The sequence below is a fragment of the Pseudorca crassidens genome, chromosome 2, assembly GCF_039906515.1.
Source record: "Pseudorca crassidens isolate mPseCra1 chromosome 2, mPseCra1.hap1, whole genome shotgun sequence".
NCBI lineage: Eukaryota > Metazoa > Chordata > Mammalia > Artiodactyla > Delphinidae > Pseudorca > Pseudorca crassidens.
In genome coordinates, this window is record NC_090297.1 from 45,068,285 (window position 1) to 45,093,734 (window position 25,450).

At 37.3% G+C, this 25,450-nt stretch overlaps 2 protein-coding genes across 5 annotated transcripts in view; one reads left to right on the plus strand and one right to left on the minus strand.

Moving 5' to 3' along the window:
• Window positions 1–171: 171 nt before the first annotated feature.
• TMEM59 (transmembrane protein 59) lies at window positions 172–25,291 on the minus strand. Of its 4 annotated transcripts, none has more exons than XM_067726239.1 (9): window positions 24,919–25,291; window positions 20,980–21,012; window positions 19,642–19,747; window positions 18,044–18,138; window positions 15,313–15,465; window positions 13,626–13,707; window positions 12,668–12,752; window positions 9,960–10,068; window positions 172–805 (listed from the first exon to the last, which is right to left on the minus strand). In XM_067726239.1, the coding sequence occupies exons 1-9, from the start codon at window positions 25,108–25,110 to the stop codon at window positions 650–652; spliced, it is 1,011 nt and encodes a 336-aa protein (XP_067582340.1). In that variant the 5' UTR covers window positions 25,111–25,291; the 3' UTR covers window positions 172–649. The 4 variants fall into 4 exon arrangements, with proteins under 4 accessions (XP_067582340.1, XP_067582341.1, XP_067582343.1 ...); XM_067726240.1 differs by having other exon boundaries at window positions 12,668–12,749; window positions 24,919–25,287; XM_067726242.1 differs by lacking the exon at window positions 20,980–21,012 and having other exon boundaries at window positions 24,919–25,279.
• The window catches only part of TCEANC2 (transcription elongation factor A N-terminal and central domain containing 2), a 38,709-nt gene continuing 37,986 nt past the window's right edge, over window positions 24,728–25,450 (plus strand). Inside the window, exon 1 of the mRNA XM_067726245.1 lies at window positions 24,728–24,854. The gene's annotated coding sequence lies outside the window, so the exon portion shown is untranslated. The remainder of the gene's footprint in view (window positions 24,855–25,450) is intronic.

Genomic DNA, 25,450 nt, shown 5'->3' on the forward strand with positions numbered 1-25,450 from the left:
GTGCAAAATAACATAAAATGCATTTGTGAATCATTTTTGCTTTAATTTGCTCCCTGATCATCGTATAGCAATAAACAGACATAGAACATTTCCTCATTATTTTCTGGGTTGGGTAGGGGTGAAAGGGAAGATCTGGAAAATTAGTATATTAACTCAAATTTCAGCACATAATTATTCAAATAAAATTTTAATGATTTCAGTTCAATACAACTGAAAATGTAGTGTATTAAAGGGCATTTTCTACTAAATTTCAAATTACAGATTGTGGGCCATTGCTGAGCAGGAGTGTCATATCCTACTGAGTATTCAACTTATTAACTAAGGTGACTGACATGGTAGGAGGTGGGGAAAAACAATGATCAGCTCACAGAATTTGGCTAAGAAAGGAAACAAACAAAAACAATGCAAATAATAATTAAAACAGCACAGATATTAGTAAAATAAAAATACAACCCCAAATATCCATCTCTTAAATTACTAGAAAAAAATTACAGGTAATATTACAGCAAATACAGTCGTCACAGATTTCGGTAACTTTATTTGCATTTAATAGTGATTTTTAAGTCCTATAGCCAATGAAACCATTTTAAAAAGCACTATGAGGAATGGAAATTTAGATGTCTATACACTTTTCTTAAAAAAAAAAAGCTTATATTTCTGAATGAGCAAGATTCACTTTTGCAGGTAGAGGCCCTGCTTCTTCATGATCTTCACCTTTAGATCTAACAACCACAAGAGAGGAAGCTGGATATCTGTTTAGCTTTTGTTCATTCACGAATTCCAAGTCACCATAGATACTCAGCTTCTGCAAAAAACAATCAATGAACATTAGCAATTTGGATAATTAGGAACCTCTCCAAGTAAGTCTTCAAAAATAGCAATTTAATCTGTGGGTATCTGGTAAAAAAAAAATTTCTATAAACGTCCTCAAGAATGCTTTTACTCAAAGTGTTACAGATATGTGATTCAGTTCCCAGTGGATGGCCAAAGAAAACTTTTCCACATGTACTGACTTAAAATACTTAGAAGTTAACAATTGAGCATCAAGAAAAATTGCTCAGGTTTAAATGGAGTAAGTGTGGTCATACAAGAGCATGGATTCTGGATGTTTGATGCCTTAAGTGATCAATTCCTTTAAGATCTTAGCTCTCCAACCAAGTGGTCAAATGATTTGGGGTTAAGTTTCTCTGCTACTAAATGTTCTAAATTAACATATATGGAAAATGGTATGTACTATTTTAAAAGGCTGTGAGTAGAACAAAGAATGTACATGAAATACTTTAACACTGATAGAAAGGTCTTCATAAACATATAAAAGCTCAAATTATTACTAACATATCCAAGAAGATAGATATTAAAACGAAAGAATGAAAGCACAACACAGAATCAGTGCAAATGTCATAAAATTCACTGAAGTATAATGGAAATGTCTAATATCTTTTGAGAGTAGGTCTATTTAGATATAGGCCTATCTCCTAAAGGAAAAAATAGAAAAGGAAAAGTTTTTACTAACAAATGGGATAGATTTTGTTGTTAATGCATATGGCAATAAATCTCTGATTCTGTGAAGTGCTGACATTATTGACAGGGCAACTGACTATATTAAAAAGACAGACCGACACAGAAGTACCTGATGTTGGAAAGGTGCTTTTAGAAGATGCTGAATAAAGAGCACCTTCAAAAGTTTAAGCATCTACAATACCAATACATGCTACAACATGGATGAACCTTGAAAACATTATGCTAAGTGAAAGAGGCCAGTCACAAGAGACCAAACATATTGGTCGTCTATGGCTGGTGAAGATGCTTGGGAGGAAATGGGGAGTAACTACTAGTATGAGTTTCCTTTTTGGGGTGATAAAAAAGTTCTAAAAGTGATTGTCATGATGGCTGCTTACTTGAACACATTTCAGATGTGGTCTGCTGTCTACTGTTTCAAGGCAGTAACTATCCTGCACCAAGGAGGTGGCCCAGTACCTGACACTTTTCCAGTAAGAGAATATTTTCAAGACAAATTCAGTGGTTGATGGATTGGACATGGATCTGATACACTAAGGCCTCCTTAAAACCCAAATTAACATGTGATAATTTGCTCTGGGGCACAATGAAAGAAAAACTTTCACAACTCTGTTTAACATTTAAAAACCTTGAAACAGTGACCAGGAACTGTTTAAATTATTTCAAACATCTATATGGAAGAAGCTATCTAGAAGATCAGGGAGAAAGAGCAAAATTCGTGCAGGGAAATGGATGGGAGCATATGGATAACCTCTAACCAGTATGTTTAGTGATTCTGTGGCTACTCTGTATTCTCAAATTACTAACCAAATACAAGGGTACAACAGAGGTATTTTCAAAAGTGTTACCTTGGGAAGTTTATTGCTCAAGTATCCTTTATGAAAAAAATTACTTAATGAGGTCCAGCAAAAGTAAAGAGGAAATCAAGAAAGAAAATAACATACAAGAAACAGTAGCAACTGAGATGACTTAGAAAATGGGAAGAAAGCCAGAACAAAACAAAAATGGGTTCCATTAAGCAGAGATATATGGAAGATCCTCCTGGGAACACTTTTAAGTAATTCAGGTTTATATTTGCCAGTGTTTTAATAGAACCAGTGTTCTACTTTGAATATTTATATAATCATAATATTGTAAATGCTGCCTAGTGGATTTTAATTTTTCAGATCAACCTATTAAAGTATATATACAGAAGAATGAGTATATTTTATTGTCAACAATCATAATAATTAATGAAAATTGAGACAGTATAAAAAGGGAGAAGGAAAGGCAGTAATGAGGAATCAACAGAAATTTGTAAAGCACTCACTAAATGTATACAAAATAATAATATACATTATAAAAACCAGCAACTGGGGGCTTCCCTCGTGGCTCAGTGGTTAAGAATCTGCCTGCCAATGCAGAGGACACAGGTTCAAGCCCTGGTCCAGGAAGATCCCACATGCTGCAGAGCAACTAAGCCCATGCGCCACAACTACTGAGCCTGTGCTCTAGAGCCCGTGAGCCACAACTACTGAGCCCATGTGCCACAACTACTGAAGCCCGTGCGCCTAGAGCCTGTGCTCTGCAACGAGAAGCCACCCCAATGAGAAGCCCGTGCACCGCAACGAAGAGTAGCCCCTGCTCACCTCAATGAGAGAAAGTCCGCACATAGCAATGAAGACCCAACGCAGCCAAAAAATAAATAAATAAAAGAAATAAATTTATATATATATATTAAAAAAAAACCAAAACCCAGCAACTGAAGAGATGGAAGTGAGACAGTATAAGGGAACTAAACTCATCCTTTAGTAGGAGAACATCAGATAATGTCTAAAATTGATAAAACAAGAAATAAAAGATAAAATTTTTAAATGGCAACTGCTTGGAAAAATTTTTAAAAACTATTGACTGGTTTATCTGAGAAGTGAGGAAGAGGAAGTCAATTTTATGTCACACGTATTACTTCTAAAAGTTAAAAATAAACTCAATTAGTATGTATTTGGGCTTTAGGCCTGCCTTTGCCACTAACCAGTTATGCAATCTTAGATGTACATAAATCTTTTCTAAAACTCATTTTCTTAACAGAATTTAGATTAAAAAGCTATGGCATTTACATCGTTTTCTGATTGTCTCTCTTGAGACTTAAAGCTTCTCAACAACAAGATTCTTGGTCTTTTTTTTTTTTTAGACAAATAATGTTTATTATAGTTTAAGACATGTTTCACCTACTATTTAAAAAAATTAACCTAATTTATTTTTGGCTGCATTGGGTCTTCGTTGCTGCACGTGGACTTTAACTAGTTGCGGTGAGCGGGGGCTACTCTTCGTTTCAGTGCACAGGCTTCTCATTGTCATGGCTTCTCTTGTGCAGCACGGACTCTAGGCACGTGGGCTTCAGTAGCTGTGGCTCATGGGCTTTAGAGCGCAGGCTCAGTAGTTGTGGCGCTTGGGCTTAGCTGCTCCACAGCATGTGGGATCTTCCCTGACCAGGGATCGAACCTGTGTCCCCTGCATTGGCAGGCAGATTCTAACTGCTGCGCCATGAGGGAAGCCCCCACCCTACTTCTTGAGTCATTGCAGCCTTTAACATTCAACTTTGTTCCACCTTCATGTTATTCTTCATTGTACCTCTAATCTCTTGAACAGGGCCTAGCACATCATATGTTATCCATAAGTGTCTGTGATTTACTAACATGAATGTTATTTGAAGTCTTCTAAAACCTTTCTTAACTAACCATTTGAAATCAGATGATCATGGTCTTGACAAATAAGAAAAAAGGATGCAAACAGATAATGAGATAACACTGAGGCAGCATTTGTATTATTATTTGTGGCTTTGGCAATTTTCTGAGGCTGCCTGGTCTCTAGAAAGGAATATCCAATGTTGCTGAACCCTGTTTTTATAAGTCAGGTTTGACCTGCCTGACAAGGACCACTATGAATGACAACTCTTTATTATCTTAAGTAGACAGCTCAACAAGAGAAAAGCATTATTTCATGAAGTTTCAAAAAAACATCATAAATGTGAAAGAACAGGGAAAAACAGTGGAGAAAAAAGGATCAAAATCTTTGTAAGTCACTCAAAATGATACTGCTTTAAGATCAACAAATGCCAACTCTTTCTGGCATTACTATCAAATGGTATATGATGAGTACCTACTATATACAAAACAGGCTAAGGATAAATTATTTCAGAACTTTCCTAAATAAAAAAAATAAAGCTGCTCATAAGTTTCCAAGACCACATTCCTGGCCCTTATTAGCACCATTTTAAGCTTTATTTGTAGTGAATGAAAAGGAAGCTTTTTATATTTCATGTTTGAGCTCAAGATACCAGGTCCATACTGAAGAGAAACATTCTCTCAGCAGGTCTATGATTTCCTATAAACACATAGGATTATATATATAAATAATATAACAAAATATAAATAACATTGCTCATTGCTTGTATTACTTAACATGGAGTCTCATGTTACTATGGAGAGGGGTCAGAAGTAACTTATGTTCCAATAATAAAATCAATGAAGAGGTTTTATGAAAGTAAAGTTTAAAATAGGTGGCTTTTGATTAAGAAAATCTGAATAATTTCCTAATGCTAAATTCTCAGCTACTTTTACAATAAATAAAGGAGAAAATACCAGGGAAGGAGTATTTACACTGCTATATTTTACAATAAGAAACAAAACATTAATACTGAAATAGTTTATACAGCTTGTTTTTTCTCCTTTTTGTTTTGGCTGCGCTGTGAGGCATGCAGGATCTTAGTTCCTCTACGAGGGACTGACCCCACACCCCTGCAATGGAAGCATGGACTCTTAACCACTGGATGGCCAGGGAAGTCCCAGTTAATACAACTTTTTTTTTTTTAATATATTTAATTAATTAATTTATTTATTTTTGGCTGTGTTGGGTCTTTCTTGCTGTGCACAGGCTTTCTCTGGTTGCGGCGAGCAGGGGCTACTCTTCATTGTGGTGCATGGGCTTCTCACTGTGGTGGCTTCTCTTGTTGCGGAGCGTGGGCTCTAAGCACGCAGGCTCAGTAGTTGTGGCTCATGGGCTCAGCAGTTGTGGCTCGCGGGCTCTAGAGCGCAGACTCAGCAGTTGTGGCACATGGGCTTAGTTGATCCACAGCCTGTGGGATCTTCCCGGACCAGGGCTTGAACCCATGTTCCCCGCATTGGCAGGCGGATTCTTAACCACTGCGCCGCCAGGCAAGTCCTATACAGTTTTCAATTGTGAAAAGAAATCCACTAAAATGGCAATATGAAATAGTTCTGGATGAGTGATTTTTTTCCTGCTTCTTTATATATAACTTTATAAATTCTATACCAAGTATGTAGAATTTTTATAATTAAAAATACAGTTGAGTGCTTCCCTGGTGGTGCAGTGGTTGAGAGTCTGCCTGCCGATGAAGGGGACACTGGTTCGTGTCCCGGTCCGGGAAGATCCCACATGCCACGGAGCGGCTGGGCCCGTGAGCCATGGCCGCTGAGCCTGCGTGTCCGGAGCCTGTGCTCCACAGCGGGAGAGGCCGTAATAGTGAGAGGCCCACATACGGCCAAAAAAAAAAAAAAAAAAAAAATACAGTTGAAAAAACATTATTACTTAGCTAAAGTGTGGTTTCAGATACAAAGTAAAGCCTAAAAGCAGTGAATTCAAATAAGTGTTTTCGATATATTTTTCTAGAAGATGTATCTTAGGAAAGCATAGGCTCTTTGAGGGTGTCACCATACTTTTGATTGTTAAGGACAGGAAGAAGAGTTCTAGAGAGGGGAAAGAAAGTGACATCCATATGCAGACATCAGGAGGGAATGTAATAGCTGCCAACAGGACTCCACGTGTGGTTCTGATGCTTTAGGCTTTATGATCCAGGGGCCTGGGCATATGTGGGAACAACGAGGTGTTCTACAAACAACTTGGAAATAAGGGGAAAGAACTTCTCACAGAATTAAAGCTATACAATCAAGACAAAATTTATCACAGCAGAGACAACATCTAAAAGGAAGAAAAAGACCAAGAATATTCTGAAAGGGAGGGACAGGTCCCCAGGTCTGTAAGATGTAACCAAAACCACAATGTGAAGCACTGTTATGTCTAAACAACACCAGAAGAGGAGATCAATTCCATAAGTCAAGTAAGGAGATAAGAGAGGAAAAACCATGAAATGTCCATCTAAGAACTGTTTCAGTAAGAGAGTGTGAGCATCCTGACTCAAAAACATGAAACATGTGGTCCCAGTGGTGTTCAACTTTCTAGTGTCAAAAGAGGTTACACAGAAGATGAGCTCCTGATATAAGTAACATAATCAACTTCCCTAGTGATGACTCCAGGTTAACTAAAAAACTTAAGGGTACTGGCTTTGGAGTCAGATGACCTGGGTTTAAATTCTGGTTCTACCACTTACTAGTTATGTGACACTGGGGCAATAATACATTCTCTCTTTCAGTTTTCATATCTGGAAAAGAGGATAATAATAGTAGCCATCTCACAGAGTTACTGAAAGGACTAAATGAGCTAATTCATATAAAATGCTTAGAATGGTGTCCAGCAGAAAATGCTCAACATTAGTCAGTAGTCCTGGGAACCAGAAGCCAGGTAGTGGTGATTTTATCAAGGTAAATTCCACCTGAGGCCAGTAATTCAATCTTTCCAGGAAATAACCACACCAATCTCTACGCGTATCTTTCTTTTACAAGGGGCATCCTAGAAGTAAAGAGAAGGAATTGTGCTAATGGAAGGAATAAAGTACCACAGTGTCAATAAAGATTTACTACTCTGCGTTTGTAGCTTTGTTGTCATGAGGATTTAGAGTGCATGGGGCAGTTCAAAAGCAAGTAATAGGCAAAGGCAATCCTATGTAAGATGTGTAATTTCAACTTTATCAGGAACAATAAAATGATTAAAATATGGATATCAGAACTAAACAAGAACACAAATAGGTAATTAGCAAAAGGATGTTCAGATCATATCATAAACAGATGAGTTCTACAGAAATTTACCCATTGTCTAACACTTCCACAATTCAACGTTCTTCCCAATCCTGTCTAACTTTATTCATTTGGTTTAATTTCCTAATTTAAGTTCTTTTAATCAAGTCAGCTGCCTACAGTCCTTCCCTGATAGTAGCTTATTCTTGTCTGTACCTGGGAATATTGTCCACCCTCCTGTCTCTGCCAATCCATACCATTCTTCAAATTTCCCTCCTTTCTTCTTTTCTCTCTTTTTCTATTGCATTCTGGAGGCATATGAGAACTAAAGTTTATTTCAGTTGGATCTGATGTCAATAGAATTTATTATCTTATGTTTAGTTATATAATTAATTTTCCTTCCTTGAAAGCTAAGTTGAATCATCAAATTAGACTTTTTTTTTAAGAGCTCAAAAGTCATTGTTTTTATTTATTTCTATTTATTTATTTAAACATATTTATTGGAGTATAACTGCTTTACAATGGTCTGTTAGTTTCTGCTTTATAACAAAGTGAATCAGCTATACACATACATATATCCCCATATCCCCTCCCTCTTGTGTCTCCCTCCCACCCTCCCTATCCCACCTCTCTAGGTGGTCACAAACCACTGAGCTGATCTCCCCTGTGCCGTGCAGCTGCTTCCCACTAGCTATCTATTTTACATTTGGTAGTTTATATATGTCCATGCCACTCTCTCACTTTGTCCCAGCTTACCCTTCCCCCTGCCCGCGTCCTCAAGTCCATTCTCTACATCTGCGTCTTTATTCCTGTCCTGTCCCCAGGTTCTTCATAACCATTTTTTTTTTTTTAGATTCCACATACATGTGTTAACATACGGTATTTGTTTTTCTCTTTCTGACTTACTTCACTCTGTATGACAGACTCTAGGTACGTCCACCTCACTACAAATAACTCAATTTCGTTCCTTTTTATGGCTGAGTAATATTCCATTGTATATATGTGCCACATCTTCTTTATCCATTCATCTGTCAGTGGACACTTAGGTTGCTTCCATTTCCTGGCTATTGTAAATAGAGCTGCAATGAACATTGTGGTACATGACTCTTTTTGAATTATGGTTTTCTCAGTAGTGGGATTGCTGGGTCATATGGTAGTTCTATTTTTAGTTTTTTAAGGAACCTCCATACTGTTCTCCATAGTGGCTGTATCAATTTACATTCCCACCAACAGTGCAAGAGGGTTCCTTTTTCTCCACACCCTCTCCAGAACTTATTGTTTGTAGATTTTTTGATGCTGGCCATTCTGACTGGTGTGAGGTGACCTCATTGTAGTTTTGATCTGCATTTCTCTAATGATTAGTGATGTTGAGCATGCTTTCATGTGTTTGTTGGCAATCTGGATATCTTCTTTGGAGAAATGTCTATTTAGGTCTTCTGCCCATTTTTGGATTGGGTTGTTTGTTGTTTTGATATTGAGCTGCATGAGCTGCTTGTAAATTTTGGAGATTAATCCTTTGTCAGTCGCTTCATTTGCGAATATTTTCTCCCATTCTGAGGGTTGTCTTTTCGTCTTGTTTATGGTTTCCTTTGCTGTGCAAAAGCTTTTAAGTTTCATTAAGTTCCATTTGTTTATTTTTGTTTTTATTTCCATTTCTCTAGGAAGTGGGTCAAAAAGGATCTTGCTGTGATTTATGTCACAGAGTGTTCTATGTTTTCCTCTAATCCATTTTCTTTAATCCATTTTGAGGTTATTTTTGTGTATGGTGTTAGGGAGTGTTCTAATTTCATTCTTTTACATGTAGCTATCCAGTTTTCCCAGTACCACTTATTGAAGAGGCTGTCTTTTCTCCATTGTATATTCTTGCCTCCTTTATCAAAAATAAGGTGATCATATGTGCGTGGGTTTATCTCTGGGCTTTCTATCCTGTTCCACTGATCTATATTTCTGTTTTTGTGCCAGTACCATACTGAAATTAGACCTTTTTTCTGAAACAAACATCCTTTACCTTAACAGTATGTTTCTTGAGCCAGTTAAATTTTAATTACCAAGAAAGTCAAGACAGTTTTCCATCTCTCTCAGGGTATACCAGAACACATTACTCAAAATCAAAAGCTCTAGCCTTGCTGCTTCTAAAGCAGCAATTATTCCTTAACATTTGTGGCAATGTTAAATTTAAAACTTTAAGTAGTTCTACAAGTTTTCTTTCTTATATATCACCTTAGAAACTGATGTCACTGGGTTTTTTTCAGTCTCAAAGGTCTAGGGAGAAGAGAGACACTGTACTCAAACCAGGCGGCATACACTGGTCATTATGGTAGTTAGCACCACAGAAAACTGGAAAGTGATTCTTGTGCTGAGAACCTGTAATTCTCATGTGTGCCAATCTCGGTGTGTGATATAAACCACCAAATCTTCTCTCATTCTATTAATAGAAAGGCTTTGCGTTTCTAGCTAAACCAATAAGGCATTAAAAAAAGTAAATCATATGGCTCAGTCTTCAAAAGGCCTAAGAGTTAGAATTAAATTTACCTCAGAGGGAACATACTGCTCCACAGCTGTAGCAACGGTTGCACAACAAATCCAGAGCAATACCATCACGGAGAGGACAAGAGTCATGGTTAAAATCCACCCGGAGTTACTGGGGGGGAAAAAAATCAACAATTAGTTATGTTAAAATTGCATAATATAAAAAATAGGAGGCTCTTAACAATTACAGGCAATAATCTTTTGTACTTATTTAATAATATAATTAAAACTTTATATGTACTACCTTTAAAACTATTTTAAAAAACATACTTAGAGAAGAAAATATTATAATAGCTATTATATTAGGGTGATATGATGTCCTTTCCTCCATTACTCAAGTTTCTATAACATGGGTATGTTACCTTTATAAATTAAAAAATCAGACATACTGGCTTTCTGCTAAATATATGAAATTAAAGCAAATTACTGTTAAGGGTATTTTTAAATTACTAAATGAGATAAGGCAAATCAAAGTGTCCTATAAACTGTACAGTGCTACACAAATGTCATATATTATTTTGCAAGGTATTAAGATAATACTTGCTTTAAGAAAACCCAATATTCCAAAGAATTAAGGTACAGAATAGGTAAATTATGAAATGATCATTTGTTTTACAAATGGATTCACAACAGGCTTCCAGAAGTTAGCTTCTCTACTACATTTCAAATATTTAACTTAGCACAATTTACTAGAATTTCAACTTACAAAAGCATATCTATTATGAAGCATTCTGTATCCATTAGCACATATCTTAAAAAGAGATAGTTATATTTTTCTTATGATTAAAATATCTTAGGGTAGAAGGCCGGTTACAAGAATCAGCAACTGGAGTTTTTTCCATAAGTGCCCTATTGTTTACTAAACTATAGATTAAGATTTAAAGAACAAGTGAAGCTATTTTTAAAATGTTAGATTTAAACATGACAGATTAAACATGACAAAATGTTAAAAGGCAATAAGGCATCAATAAGATGCCAGGTAATGCAGTATTAAGGATAAACTGTAGGGAATTCCCTGGCAGTCCAGTGTTTAGGACCCAGTGCTCTCACTGCCGGGTCCCCAGGTTCAATCCCTGGTTGGGGAACTAAGATCTGGCAAGCCGCGTGTCATGGCCAAAAAAAAAAAAGAATAAACTGTAACTTAAGATTAGATAATTATTTAGGTTCCATAAAACTTATCAAACTGCAACAAAAATCCAAAATACTGAGAGAGAGAAAAATTGCCTTTTTTTCTGTACAACGTCAAAAGCAAGTTTAGCAATGAAAGGAAGGGAAAATTTTAATTCTCATTTTCTTACCCAGTCTTTAAAGAGTTTATTCAGTAAAAAGTATTAATTTTTAGGTTCTAATAGAACCCTACTGATATCTGATAAAACCTCTCAAGAAACTATTTCTACTCTAAGAAATTACAGGAAGCATGTAGCGTGGGCTACTGAAGTGTTACACTTGAGACAGAATAGTCCACTAGAGTATATACACACTTGTTCACCTCTCTACTCAAGTGCTTGGTCTGGTATCTGACACAGAGTAGATAATTATCACCAAGTGCTATGGCCTACCGTCTCTTTCTCTCTCTCTTTTTTTTTTTGGCTAGGGGTGGGGGGTGGTTGCAGGGAGAAGGCTCTTATCACAACTCCTTGGAGGAGTAGAAGCATGCATACTTTGATAAAACCCTCCTCATCCTCAGAAGGCCTGATATTCCTTCCCAGGAGGGCACAAGGTAACAATTACCCTCGCCTGCCCACTTTCCCTTGCCACCCTTAAGAATCTTTGGCATGGGTACTTCCCTGGTGGTCAAGTGGTTAAGAATCCGCGTTCCAATGCAGGGGACGCGGGGTCAATCCCTGCTCAGGGAACTAAGATCCCACATGCTGAGGGGCAACTAAGCCTGCGTGCTCTAGAGCCCGTGCGCCACAACTAGAGAGAAACCCACGCCGCAACTAAGACCCGACACAGTCAAATAAATAATTGAAAAAAAAAAAGAATCCTTGGCATGGAGATGACACTCGGTATAGAACACAAAGCCCTCCTTTATCTGTAGCCCTTATCTACCTCCCCTAGCCTCCTGTGTGGCCATATAGATAAAACAAAAAGCCAACCCCCAAACCATTTAGACACACAGTCATCCCTTGGTATCCCCAGGGCACTGGTCCCAGGACTGCTGCCCCCTCCCATACCAAAATCTGAGGGTGCTCAATTCCCTTATATAAAGTGGTGTAGTACTTGCGTATAACCTATGCATATCTTCCTGTATACTTTAAATCATCTCTAGATTGCTTATAATATCTAATAAAATGTAAATGCTATGTAAATACCGTTGACCCTTGAACAACACGGATTTGAACTGTGTGGGTCTACTCATATGTGAATTTTTTTCAATAAATATTAAATTAAAGCTTAACTGAGATGCCTGAAGAAGCACATATCGTAACATAAATCAAAGACTCCCAATAAGAACAAGGATGCTTTTGTGCTGTGAAAAAAACTACCCGCTTGGGTTTGATTAAAGTAGTATGAGAATTACCTTTTAAACAAACTAATAAAATATCCAAAAGTACAACTTTGGATTTGGTAGGGAAAAGGTAAAAGGTAAAAAAAAGTTTTCTACTCTTGAGCAGCTAATATAACTTTAAAATAATAAAAAGGACTGCATCTCTCTGATACAAGCCAGATTTTATCTCCTATATGCATAAGTGAAGATGAATACATACAGAGAGAGACATCTTAAAAAACCATCGCGTTCTCCATCTTCAAGATAGTTCCTATGTGCATGTGAACTTCTCATATGAAGATCTGCTGAAATAATAAGGTACAAGTTTATGATATCCTATATTCCAAAAGCTAGTCTCAAATGACTGCTTCTAGATATATACACTGTACAGATATCCAGCTGCTTTTGTAAATGTAATCTGACATATTTTATAATGAATGCAAGTTCCTCTGGCACATTAAAAATCAACTGGATATTATACAACATTATGAATTTCCTATTTTACTTTCAAATTTTTATTGACATTGATGCTTTCTGTTTAATTACATTTCTGAATGTAATAATAGAATTTGGTTTGTTCAAATCTAAAGATGGCCTTGTGTTATGTTCTGTTATTATCCACCCACCAAAATAATTAAAAAGTTAATAAAATCAGTATCTAAAATAAGGTATGAGCTAGCACATTTTAAAAGGTAAGCAGTTTTAGCCTGATGTTTTCTATTCCTATAAGTTTAAATTCACTTCTAGCATAGAAATAAAAATAGAATAAAAACATATTTTCAAGGTAGTTTCACTATTTGGTTAGTTTGTTGGGAGATACCAGAATCTCTCATTAGTTCATACTCAAAACATCCTTCAAAGCAAACTAAATGTTTTTAGAATAGTGATTCTAAAGTGTGGTCCCCAGACCAGCTGCAACAGAATCCAGGAATTTGTGAGAAACACAAATTCTCATGTCCTATCCCAGATTTAGTAAATTGGAAACTTTGGAGGTGGGGCTCAGAAATTGCTTTAACAAACTCTACAGATCTTAATGCATATTAAAGTTTGAGAACCACAGTTTTAAAAATTATTTATTCACCTTCCATTAGTGTAAAAACAATCATACAACCAATTCTAACACCACCAGATTTGACCATTAATGTTTTTAATCCCAAGCTACTTAAAATAAAACTTACAGGACATTTTGCTTAGTGACGGTTCTTTCAAATTTGTAGGCTCCTGCTCCAACTGTGGTGCATACTGGATCTCTGGCTTAGACTAAAATGATAGTGAAAGCAATTAAGTCATTTGTACTTCTTCTTAAGCTTTTCTCAGTAGGAAGTTCGATAACATATCATCTCTACAAAGATTCAAATTGAGAAAAAGTAACAGAAGTATGGTATAAAAAATAAAACATGTTAACCACAATATATTTTAATTGCACTTGCTAAACATTAGATCCAGTGCCTTGCAAAGAAGCAGACTTATAGCATCATCAAGAATTTAGTCAGTTTAATTGCCTGACAACATAAAATAAATAAATAAATAAAAAAAGAGGGACAAATTACAACATAGTACATTAAGTATCATACCATGCAAAACTGAGTTCTAATTCTGGTTGATCAGGAATAATTTAGCAGACTGCCAAAATTTCTGGTTAAACACATATTATCTCTATTCTTTCTCATCTGAAACATTCCATTCTTCCCTAAGTATGAGTAATTCATAAATTATAGCTCAGTGCTCCATACTTTACATCTCCTATGTAGCACTGATTCTCTGGAGTGGCGTTTTCTCCATCATAGTCACACTTAAGTTGACATAAAGAGAGGAACAGAGCTAATCTCACATCTAGTCAGGAATGAAGGAGGACTCCACTCTGAGAGTCAACTTAAGCTTTAACTTAAGTAGCTTTCAGACACAGAACTTCTTCATGAACTTAAAGAGAGAAAACTCCTTCTGTGTTTTACATATTACCAAATTAAGTACAGGGTACCCAAGACTCAGGACAATGCTAAAAATCACAGACTAGCCTTATAATAAGCCACTCAATTGGCAATAATAATTAAAGGGTTTACTTTAATTATTACCTGAGAGAAAGCATCACAACATAATTTGTTGGCTGGTAAGTTTGAGGAATTTAACAACCAAATTAAAAGGAAGACAGCATGGTAGGGTGGTATATGAGCCTTGGAGCTAAAGTAACCCAGGTTTGAAGCCTAATTCTGTTATACTGGCAGCGTGACCTTAAATAAGTTAGACTCACAGTTTCTTCATCAATAAAATAGTGATAATACAACCTCATGAAGTTGTTTGAAGATTTGAGATAATATATGTAAATGCCTAGTACACATGAACCTTCAAAGACAGCAGCTATTATTACCATATCACATGGTAAATAATGAGGTAGGAGAAAAGTTACCTCTCTAGAAGGCAATATGCTTCTTCAACAAGCTCTCTTATAAGAGTTATGAGAAAAAGCACTATTAACAACTAAAAATTATGTTCTATTGCTTTTCCCTAATATCCATATATGATATAAACACACACCATTATTTATATTCAAACTACATTAATTTTTCTTATGTTTCATATCTAGAGGTTTCATTTTTATCAATTTAACCACTCTAAAATTTAGCAGATTCAGAGTTCTTATAAGATAAGGAACAACAGGCTTTAAATAGGTTTCCAATGGGCAGAGGGAGGGGTAAGTCAAATTGGGTCCTGATGCCCAATGTTTTAATGTAGGTTAGTAAGTAATTATTATTTGACGATAAATATTTGTAAGGGACTAAGTACATGGCCCTATACTAAGACATTCATTTAAGACATATACATTACTACTGTTGGTATTTAAATGAATCTATGAAGCACAGTCATCACCTGGAATATAACTATTTTTCCATCATCAGCTTGAAGATAAAAAGTCCACGAAGACGTTATGAAGCTCTGTGCAGAGTCCATCATATCACTCCAGAATGACCTTACCAGAGTTAGAGGGAAGAGTAGATGCATTTTTGGCATCAGGGACATGAGCTTAAAAAAAAAATTAAATCATGAGAAATATATTATTTTTTTATATATGTATATTCAAGAGAGCAACATAATCAAATCCTTATTGGGACAGAATATAAACCATTAAGGATTCTACCACAGTCATCAACATTAGAGTAAACTCTTCATTACCTATGCAAATTAACTATGAGAAGCTTAAAATCACAGGATCTTTTAATTTGCGACCAAACACACTTTAAGCTACCTGTCACCTCTATCAAAATAACAGGCTTTTGAATTAGGTCCAAAAATGTGGAGAATCTTAAGATTTGATTAAATAAGGATTAGCAAGTCCTCAAGAGGTAGAAGGGGAAGGGACAAATCATACTATTCTCATCTTTAATGCTTTCATGTAAAATAATCCATGCTATAATGAACACCAGTGGAAAAAAAAAGAATATATGCATAAAATGTAAGGTACCTGATAACAGGGCAGAGTGAGGGAAGTATTTATGGGCTGACTATATACAGTAAGCTACTGATGAGATTTTTACATTAATTGGTATCACCTCCCCTTCAATTCTGACTTCTTGACTTATTTAGCAGCAGTGGGCCCCTCTAGAGCACAAGTGTGGGATACAACTTGCTGAACTCTAGGGATAGCTTTGGTTCTGCTATATTCCAAAAGAGAGGCAGTATGGGGTATTAAGAGAGAAGAGTTTTTAGAATCAGAAGATCTGTATTCATGATACAATTTTCCCACTTAATAGCTGTGAAATCATTCATTGATTAGTTCACTAAACAAGCATTCGTTAAGATTATAAATTTTAAGATGTTTAAACCATGTGTGTTTATTTATCACTGTATATCTGTGTTTAATCTGTATAGGACAGAGGTGAAACACAGGGTGAAACATGTGTATGGGGAAAGGCACATAACCCAAACTGGGGTCAGAGGTGGTTAAGAAGGCTTCGAAAAGGACATGACACCTGCCCTGAATCAAGAGGATTCACTGAGCAGATGGGGAGTAGAAGGGACAGAGGCAAGAAATAATGTCATATTACAAACATTAAGGACTGTTCAGTATGTACATAATTAAGAGAAAAGGAAATAAATATGGGTCTTAAAAATTAGAAATTATTTTTAAAGTTACTCATAAGAAAAACACAAATTAAAACTGTAATAAAATTTGTACATTGCCAAGGACTGGGAGGAGGAGGAAAGGAGAGTGACTGCTAATGGGTATGAGATTTCTTTTTTTGATGATGAAAATGTTCTGGAATTAGGTAGTAATGATGGTTGCACAGTTTGTGAATATACTAAAAACTACTGCACTGAATACTTTAGAAGGGTGAATTTTATAGAATGAATTATATGTCAATTTTAAAATCTGATACAAATTCCATGGAGGGCAATTTTGCTCTATTTCTCAAAATTAAAAATGCATATACCTCTTAACTCAGCAATTCTACTCCTGTGATTTTATTATAGATATAAATGTGAAAAATATGCAACATCATTTATAAATTTAAAAAATTAGAAACAACCTACATGTCCACAAATAAGGGACTGCTTAAATGATACATCCATACAATGAAACATGTATGCAGTGAAAAAAAGTGAGTAGACATTCTTTATTACTTATATTTTAGAAAAGAAAGAATACATGTATTCTTGTATATATATAAATTACCTCTGCATTGGTAACCCTGGCTACATTAATGGAGCAAAATGGAGTGGCTAAGAGATACAGGAGTAGGAGACTTTTCACTATACAGCTGATCCTGGAACAATGCAGGGGTTGGGGTGCCGAAATCTGTGTATACACACAAATTATTGTTGGCTCCCCATATCCGCGATTCTGCATCTGAGAATTCAACCAACTGCAGATCATGTAGTGCAGTAGTAATATGGGTCAACTTTTTTTTTTAAACCTTTTGAGTTTTGTGCCATGTGGCTGTACTTCTTATGCCAGAGTTAATAAAATTAAAAAACTTTTCCCAGTATGTTTGGATAGAGTATGAGGGGTGGGGAATTATAAGAGATGATATAGAAGAGGTAATCAGGAGCCAGGCTGTGATAAGTGGTTTGGACTTAAACCTGTATGTCACGGGGAGCTACTGAAGTATATAAGATAGGAGAATGACATGACGAGATTCCCATTTAGAAAATAAATATCTGGACACAGAAAATAAATATCTGGACACAGACTAAAGGATGGACTAGAGGGGGCTGAAGTGGGAAAATAGATCAGAAGTTAATTTAGTAATACAGATGAGAAATAATGATGATTTGAGTTAAGGCAATAGCAGATGGGATGAAAAAAAGGAACTCTCAATTTTTCTGAGCCTCAGTTTTTTCATATGCAAAATGGGGATAATACCGTCACTGGACCTAGAAAAAAACCAAAATGAGATTATAGGTGTGAACGTACATCTTAACAGTAAAGCATTATACAAAAGTAATTAATCAATTGACTTTTCTATTTGCAAACATATAATTTGTTTGCTGAAGACTAATTATAAAATATAACACTAAAATAGGATCATGTGGGCAATATACATTTCAATACAAAGTGCGATCTAAGCAGGCATTTCTGAAAGGCAGAATTGTTTCGTACTTGTTCTTGTCTCAATTCAGCAAATGGCAGCTGATTCTGGCAACCAAGGTGACAAGCATATTGCTCATCAGATTGGGAATATGCTTCTGTACATGCTGGAAGAGAAAAACAGTCAAATTACAAGAAAAAAAAGAGAAGGAGAGAAAAAAAGGGAGAGAACATTGGCATCTTATAAAGAAATTTTATAAAGAAATTTATTATACTTAAAAAGTATTTCATCAATATGAATTTCCACATTTGGTAACGGTAGCAAATGTATTCTTTTAATAAAACCCCATACCTTCTGCCTCCCACAAGTCAGATCTTCCAGGTATAAATCTATTAATTACATACTCAGGCTCTGGCTACATGATGACATTCATATGAGGTGATCCTCACAGCTAAGGTTTGCACAGTGGAAAAAACACTGAACTGGCATCCTGAAATTCTGGCTTCACCACTTGTTGGCAGTGTATGTGACTTAGGTGGAGCTATTTAACCTCTCTATTGATTTCTATAGGTCTAAAACTGAACTACCACCACCTATTTCATGGGGTTGAACAAAATAATATACTTTAGTAATTTACACAAATATATGATATTACTGTTAGGAACTGAATCACTTAGTTGAGAAGCAAGGGTATTCACATGGCAAGGAAAAATAAAACAAAGCAATCAGTCTAACATCCTAAATTCTGAGAAAACTGAACTTAGAAAATGTTCTACAGCAGGATTCTAAAGTTGGAATGAGTCTCTACCATATATACTCTTCATTTAGTTCACTAGAGCCATTTCTTTCTTGTGATATAACACTTTACCACTATAACAATTTTATTTTTCTTTCCACCCAGTCATGCATTTGTAATATACTTCCCAAAGGTGCTAGATAATAAACTGAACCGCATTATGCACATATAAAGATGGCCATTTAGGAGACTGCGCCATAAAAAAAGTTTATGATATCACAGAGGCTAAATGTGAGTACTGGCATAGCGATAGGGAGAAAGGTACCTCCTGCTACACTGAATAAACAGTGTAAGGTAATGAATGGAGAAAATTCCATTACAGTTCTTTAAAAAGCTAAATGTCATTTTTGTCCTGATTACAGGTTTATTTTATTAAACACATCACTTTTGGCAAAAGGTAAGAATAGTGGTTTAAGAGACGACAAAACTCTGGTTACTTCTTTTATTGGCATGACCCACAAAGAATACACTATTAAATACTGAGTCAAAGGCCTGATTCAGTAAAAAACTTGGAGCTAAGTCAGCTAGCCTATGAATGAAAGGCTTAGGAAAATTATACCATCCATTGAAAAGGTAGTGATGAATTATAAGAAGGGTAATTACTATTGCATTGTCTAAACCAAATGCTTACTTAAACAAAGGTGTCCTATCCACAGCATAAAATAAACATTGTCTCAATAAACAGATGAAATTTAAAGCCCATGAAATTTCTAGCAGTATCTACTAGAAGTTTAACTTCATAATAATTAAAGTATGCTGGATGAATAAACAGTATGCCTGTCATTTTCTGAGGAAAACACATAAAAAGCATAACACAACTCAAAGAAAACACCAATGTTATATACTGCTGATGTCATTAGCATAGCATCTTACCAGATTCACATTCCAATTTGGTCCGATTTAAATCAATTCCATCATCCACAAATTGACAAATTGAAAACAGCCTGCAACCTCTCTGACATGCGTACAACTCCTCTTCCTAGGGAGTTCAAGAACAGGGAGGATTACCAAAAACTAGCATTTTTCCTTCGGGGGGAAAATAGGTCAAAAAGAAAGCAAAGTTAATAGGGTTTATTATAATTGTCCAACAAAAGATTTATGACTGAAAGAAAAATGATAGGAGCCAGGTAATACCAAGACCTTTGCCATACAAAGAAGTTTTAGTTCCTTATTTTTTTTATTTTTTTATTTTTTGCGGTACGCAGGCCTCTCACTGTTGTGGCCTCTCCCGTTGCAGAGCACAGGCTCCGGATGCACAGGCTCAGCATCCATGGCTCACAGGCCCAGCTGCTCTGCGGCATGTGGGATCTTCCTGGACCAGGGCACGAACCCGCGTCCCCTGCACCGGCAGGCAGACTCTCAACCACTGAACCACCAGGGAAGCCCTTAGTTCCTTATTTTAACAGTGACATCCAAAATAAATAAATAAACTAACAAATAAATAATAAAAGTGATATCCAAGAAACAAACCTAGTGGGTTAAAAACATCACCCTTTTCCCATATTCCATAGTCATATTTTGGGGGGAAAAGTTGAAAATAACAGTGACATAATCAGAACTATAATAGAGGTATAAATGAGTAAACAAGTACTTTAGGGACCAATGGTGTACTTCTGCCACATAAATATTTATACGAATCATCAGGCTTATCAGGAAAAGTATCACGACTAGCTTCACATGGCAAATAGTGCCATAAAGGCCCCCATAAAGTGAGGTATACATCTAAAAAAATGCTTAAGTGAAAGGATTTTTTTAAACTTGGTTTACCTGAACTGAGAACACAAACAAGGCCAACGTGTGACATATGGGAAAGGCCACTGGAATCAGCCAGACTTGGAATAAAACCTTTTAGGTCAGTGTGTACAAGTTATTTTACCTATCTAAATCTCAAAAAGGAAATAAAAACTATAAATTATCTCCAAACCCCTCAATAATGCCAGAAGACAGCTATTCCTAGTGCAGTGCCTGGGACATTTAAGGTGCTCAATAAATGGTAGTAGTGTCAATCATAATAACTGGTTTTAAAAATAGAAAACAACAGTTATAAGCATCATTGTATATGTGTGAGAGCTCAAGATAGGAAAGACTCGTCGCTGGAAAATGTGAACTGCTTAATAAGACTAATGACAACGTCTTCAACAGGCTTTTCTTTGGTTAAATGTATAGTATTTGAAACAAACCAGTACATGTGGGGGAGCCCCCTCAACTTACTGTGTAGTTCACTGTGTACAAACTGGCAGGCACCTAATAAGGAAGGAAACAGCATGTGCATATACCAGTTAGCAACCAACGGAATACAAAGGTATGCATTTCTTTCCAGCAGGATTAGTAAAATTTATGTAGCAACAATCCATTAAGAGGAGATGGCTGCAGTCTAATATTAAACAAGTTTTATTACACAACTTTGAAGGTAGTGCATTTTTGGACTTCAGTTCTAGCTGCATTTATTGTTACAGTGAAATTGAAAGAGTTAGCAATTAAAATAAATTTCATACCTGAGTAGCTTTTGCAGGCTTTGTAAAACAGTGGAAGAATTCTCTTACATCTTTGGAGCACCACATATTTCCTTATATTGCATAGGGGAAGCATGAGCTCATTAGTATGAGCTATACTGCATACCATTTCATTTTCAGATATGTTTTCATGTGTTAAACCAATCCAATAAGCCCTCCAGTACCATTTTCAGAAGAGACTGTAGCATGGTGAAAGAGCCTAGGTTCAGGAATTAGGCCTGGTTAGAAGCTCAGCCTCACCACTTATTCTGTACAACCTTGGGCAAGGGACTTAATCTCTCTCAGCCTCAACTCGTTAGTTGTAAAACAGTGACCAATACTCATATGCCAATCTTGAAACATGATGAGGATTTTATTTTATACTTTATTATTTTATTTATATATCTTATATCTACAACATCATTAATATTATGCTATACTAACTAATAAGTAGACATAACATTAATAATATATTTCATGAGCACCCATAATGTGCCAGGCATGGTGCTAACACTTAATGTATCATAGGATACCTGGCACAGAGCAGGCACTCAATTGGTAGCTATTAAAAATCATAACCTTATTCCAAGTAAGTGTTTCATGTTCTAGATAATATTTCATGCCCTATGTATCCAAAGTGACTGGCAAGCTTATATAAAATAGACCTTCCCTAATTTAGAGCACAAGGAAATGGTGCTCCCCACCAAACTGAATACCAGCTAAATAATTAGAAGGAAACTTAATGAATCCTCCTTAAAGAAGGAACCCTACTATCTATAGATTTTACATGCATGTTCTTATCCTGAGCTAAGTCAGGCTAACTATTCTCCCTCTTATTCAGCATTACTAATATACTGTATGTACCAAATTGGTTTTATGACATTGGGCAAAGGAAATAACTATCTATTGCCATGTGTTAGGCACTGTGCTAAGAGTGCCATGTATACTATCTTTAATCCTCACACTTGCTCTGCAAGGTGTGAGGTGTTTTTTTTGTTTGTTTTTTTTTTATAGTTGACAAAATGAAGTCATGGTAAGTTAAGTAATCAGCAAGGACACACAGATAGTAAAAGTGAAGCTGGGGGTCTTCCCTAGTGGCGCAGTGGTTGGGAGTCCACCTGCTAATGCAGGGGACACGGGTTCGAGCCCTGGTCTGGGAAGATCCCACATGCCACGGAGCAACTAAGCCCATGTGCCACAACTACGGAAGCCTGCACGCCTAGACCCCGTGCTCCGCAACAAGAGAAGCCACCGCAATGAGAAGCCCACGCACCACAGGGAAGTGTGGCCCCTGCTAGCCGCAACTGGAGAAGGCCCACGTGCAGCAACTAAGACCCAACTCAGTCAAAAATCAATCAATCAATTTATTTAAAAAAAAGTGAAGCTGGAAATGGAACCCAGGTTTGTATGGTTCCAGAGCCCACACACTGTTAAAAAATGACCAGGCTAGCTCTATAATTATCTTTGTTATTAACATGACTTATGTCTCCTGCATTTGGACCCAGACAAGTTAAGCAATTATACTTTTGAAGAAAGTTAAAGGGTAAAATATAATAATTTTAAGTATCTACTTACAAACAAGTAAAGTATCCTACTTTCTTTTTTTTTTTTGTATCCTTTCTTGCAACAAATAATTAATTCTGAAAAAGAGTCATTAAAATGAGAGTTCTATCTGCCAGTCACAAATCCCAGACCAAGAGAGGCTACAGGACCTTGTAAATTCATCTAATTTCTTATAACACACACTGCTTTTTCCTGAACTGTAAAGCACAATAATTTGAAGGAGGACTGACAGATATCAGTGAAATAAGTAAATTAAATATTTGTAATAATATAACTTCATTAATAGAAGGCAGCATAATACAGCCAGTTTTAGGACTGAATTCCTATTACTCCACTACTTCCTGGCTATGTGACCTTGGGCAAGTCACTGAACCTTTCAGAGTCTCGATTCCCTCAATTGTAAAACCCAACTTTGCAGGGTGAGAATTGGAGATAATGGAGGTAAATCTCCCATCACACTGGCTAACAGAGAGTAGACAGTTAATCAATTTTAAGGCCAGGACACACAGGGAGCCAGATGATTTAGAGTTCCTGGGGAGAAGAGCTTTACTGAATAAATAAAAAACACTTAGATATCACATCAATTGTTAGAAAGTAGTGGATATTATAAAAATACCTAGAGGTTCCAGAAACGTTTATCCTTTTGAATTGTTTATTCTCGCAGCATATGTATTCAAATAACTACAAATTTGCTAGGAAAATCTCAGAAAAAACAAAACAACCAACACATCCAAACACTAGAAAGATACAAAATAAGTCTCTGCCCAATTCCAGGACAAATCAATATTAGTTTCCTCATACAATCCTCTTACTTATGAGAGGTTTATACGAAGAGAAAAAAATAATGTATCCAGGAGCAGTACACATGGATTTGAAAGTCTGGAAGTCAGAATTCCTCATTTCTCTCTCTTGACTGCTATATTTGTCTCTGACTGAAAATTTGATAATCCCCTCTCCCACACTTTTTCTTGAAAACTGATAATCCTCAAGCAATGTAAAATCCAGCAGTAAACAAACATACAGGGAGTGACAGCATTTAGAACTTCAGAATTTCAAAAGCCTGAAAGCACTTGCCAATAAGGAACATCCTAAACCTGTCACTTTGTAGTTTGAGAGAGCAAAGAGGGCTAGCCACACAGTTAAGCATACAGCATAGGGAAGATGAAGGAAAAGCAAGGGCAAAAAGACTAGCAAAAGCTCTCATAAAGAAAGGCGGGGGAGGGAGGATGATATACCCAAATTATATATTTGGAAGGGTGGGGGAGTCACCACGCAATTTAGGATGTTGAGTCAACAGTTCTTTAGAAGCTGCAAAACAACTCGATTAGTGGAATGGAATTAAAGGAAAGGCAGCACTTGAGGGTGGACAAGGAGGGGAGGAAGGGTCACTCTGTTCATAAGTTGTGATCCCCCTACTAAGGGCAGTCTCATTTCTTTCCCACTCCACTTATTCCCTCTGTCTTCTGCTGCACTGAATGGTAAGTTCTCTGAATGCAGCAACCTAACTGCTTTTTCTCTAAGCCATTCCAGTCCCAGTGTGAGCGCCTTGTACAGTTACTCAACACAGGCGGAAAGCCCTCCCTAAGCGTCTCCCAACTCCTTGATGTATTTCATACTACGGTGGAATTGTCTACTTGTTTGACTCCAGGAACAGACTGCAGGGTCCCAGCCCAGAGAGGCGCTCAGGCAACAGGGGTTAAGAGTTAACATTTTGTGGGCTGGCGTATCTGCAACTGCCCCCCTCCCCCCGCCGTCCCTGGAAGGTGAGGACCCCGCATTAATCATCTGGATACTCCTCCCCCTCCGAGTGTTCGTCTCCCCTGCTGCCCCGCAAGGCCCCAGAGGAAAGGGGTCGTGTCTTGCTTATTTTTGTGTCCCCAGCCTATTACAGGGTAGGTGCGGCACAAACTTCCGGTAATTACAGCAGAAGCGCGGTGCGGGTAAGATTAGGGGAAGAAAACAGGAGTTACACAGATGGGAGACAGCGGTTGAAGGGTGGATTCAACAGTCAGGCTTCCAGTGCCGACAGAGGTACGGGAGAGCGGAGAGATGGGAGGCCACGGAAGGGCTGTAGCCCGGTTTAGACGGGCCCTACCTTGGGGTAGGTGTGCAAGGGGTAGGTCAACTGACAGGCCCGGTGACAAGACGCCGTATCACCCAAGACCGAGTCAAAAGCTTCAGCCGAAGCGGTCCCCGAGCCTCCGGTCAGGGCCATAGTCAGCAGCAGCAGCAGCGGCGAGAGCCCCAGTTGGGCCCTGACCCAGAGGCTCCCCTTCGCCGCCGCCATCTTGTTTGCCTCTGTCACAGCACCTCAGCTTGTTGCTGTTTTCTTTTCAGGTTTCCTCCTCCTTCCGGGACCAGCCCCTTCCCAGTCCCGCTGGCCGCTGCTTCCGCCTTTGCCGTCCTCTCAGCTCCGCCCTGACCCGCCCGAAACTGCCGCCTCTCGCCCCACCTCTAGGTCTACGAACTTCTAGATTGGCGAGAGGAAGTGGGTCCAAACATCGCGAGTACTAGAGCGAAGCGACTCCTTAGCTTCGCGAGGCACGCTGGGGCATGTGGTTCTCCATAGGCGGGAAGCGCACGGTGGGTTGGGAAAGTGGGTCTCGGAGAACTACAGCCGCCCTGGT

What these genes read in the sequence shown, in the direction of transcription:
- TMEM59 (XM_067726239.1), bottom strand. Translation starts at nt 25,110, where the DNA reads ATGGCGGCGGCGAAGGGGAGCCTCTGGGTCAGGGCCCAACTGGGGCTC. An exon ending in CCTTGCACACCTACCCCAAG is followed by an intron (nt 21,013 to 24,918) that starts GTAGGGCCCGTC and finishes CTTCCTTATTAG; the next exon opens with GTGCCTGCCAGTTTGTACAC. An exon ending in GTCACTAAGCAAAATGTCCT is followed by an intron (nt 12,753 to 13,625) that starts GTAAGTTTTATT and finishes TTATTATTTCAG; the next exon opens with CAGATCTTCATATGAGAAGT.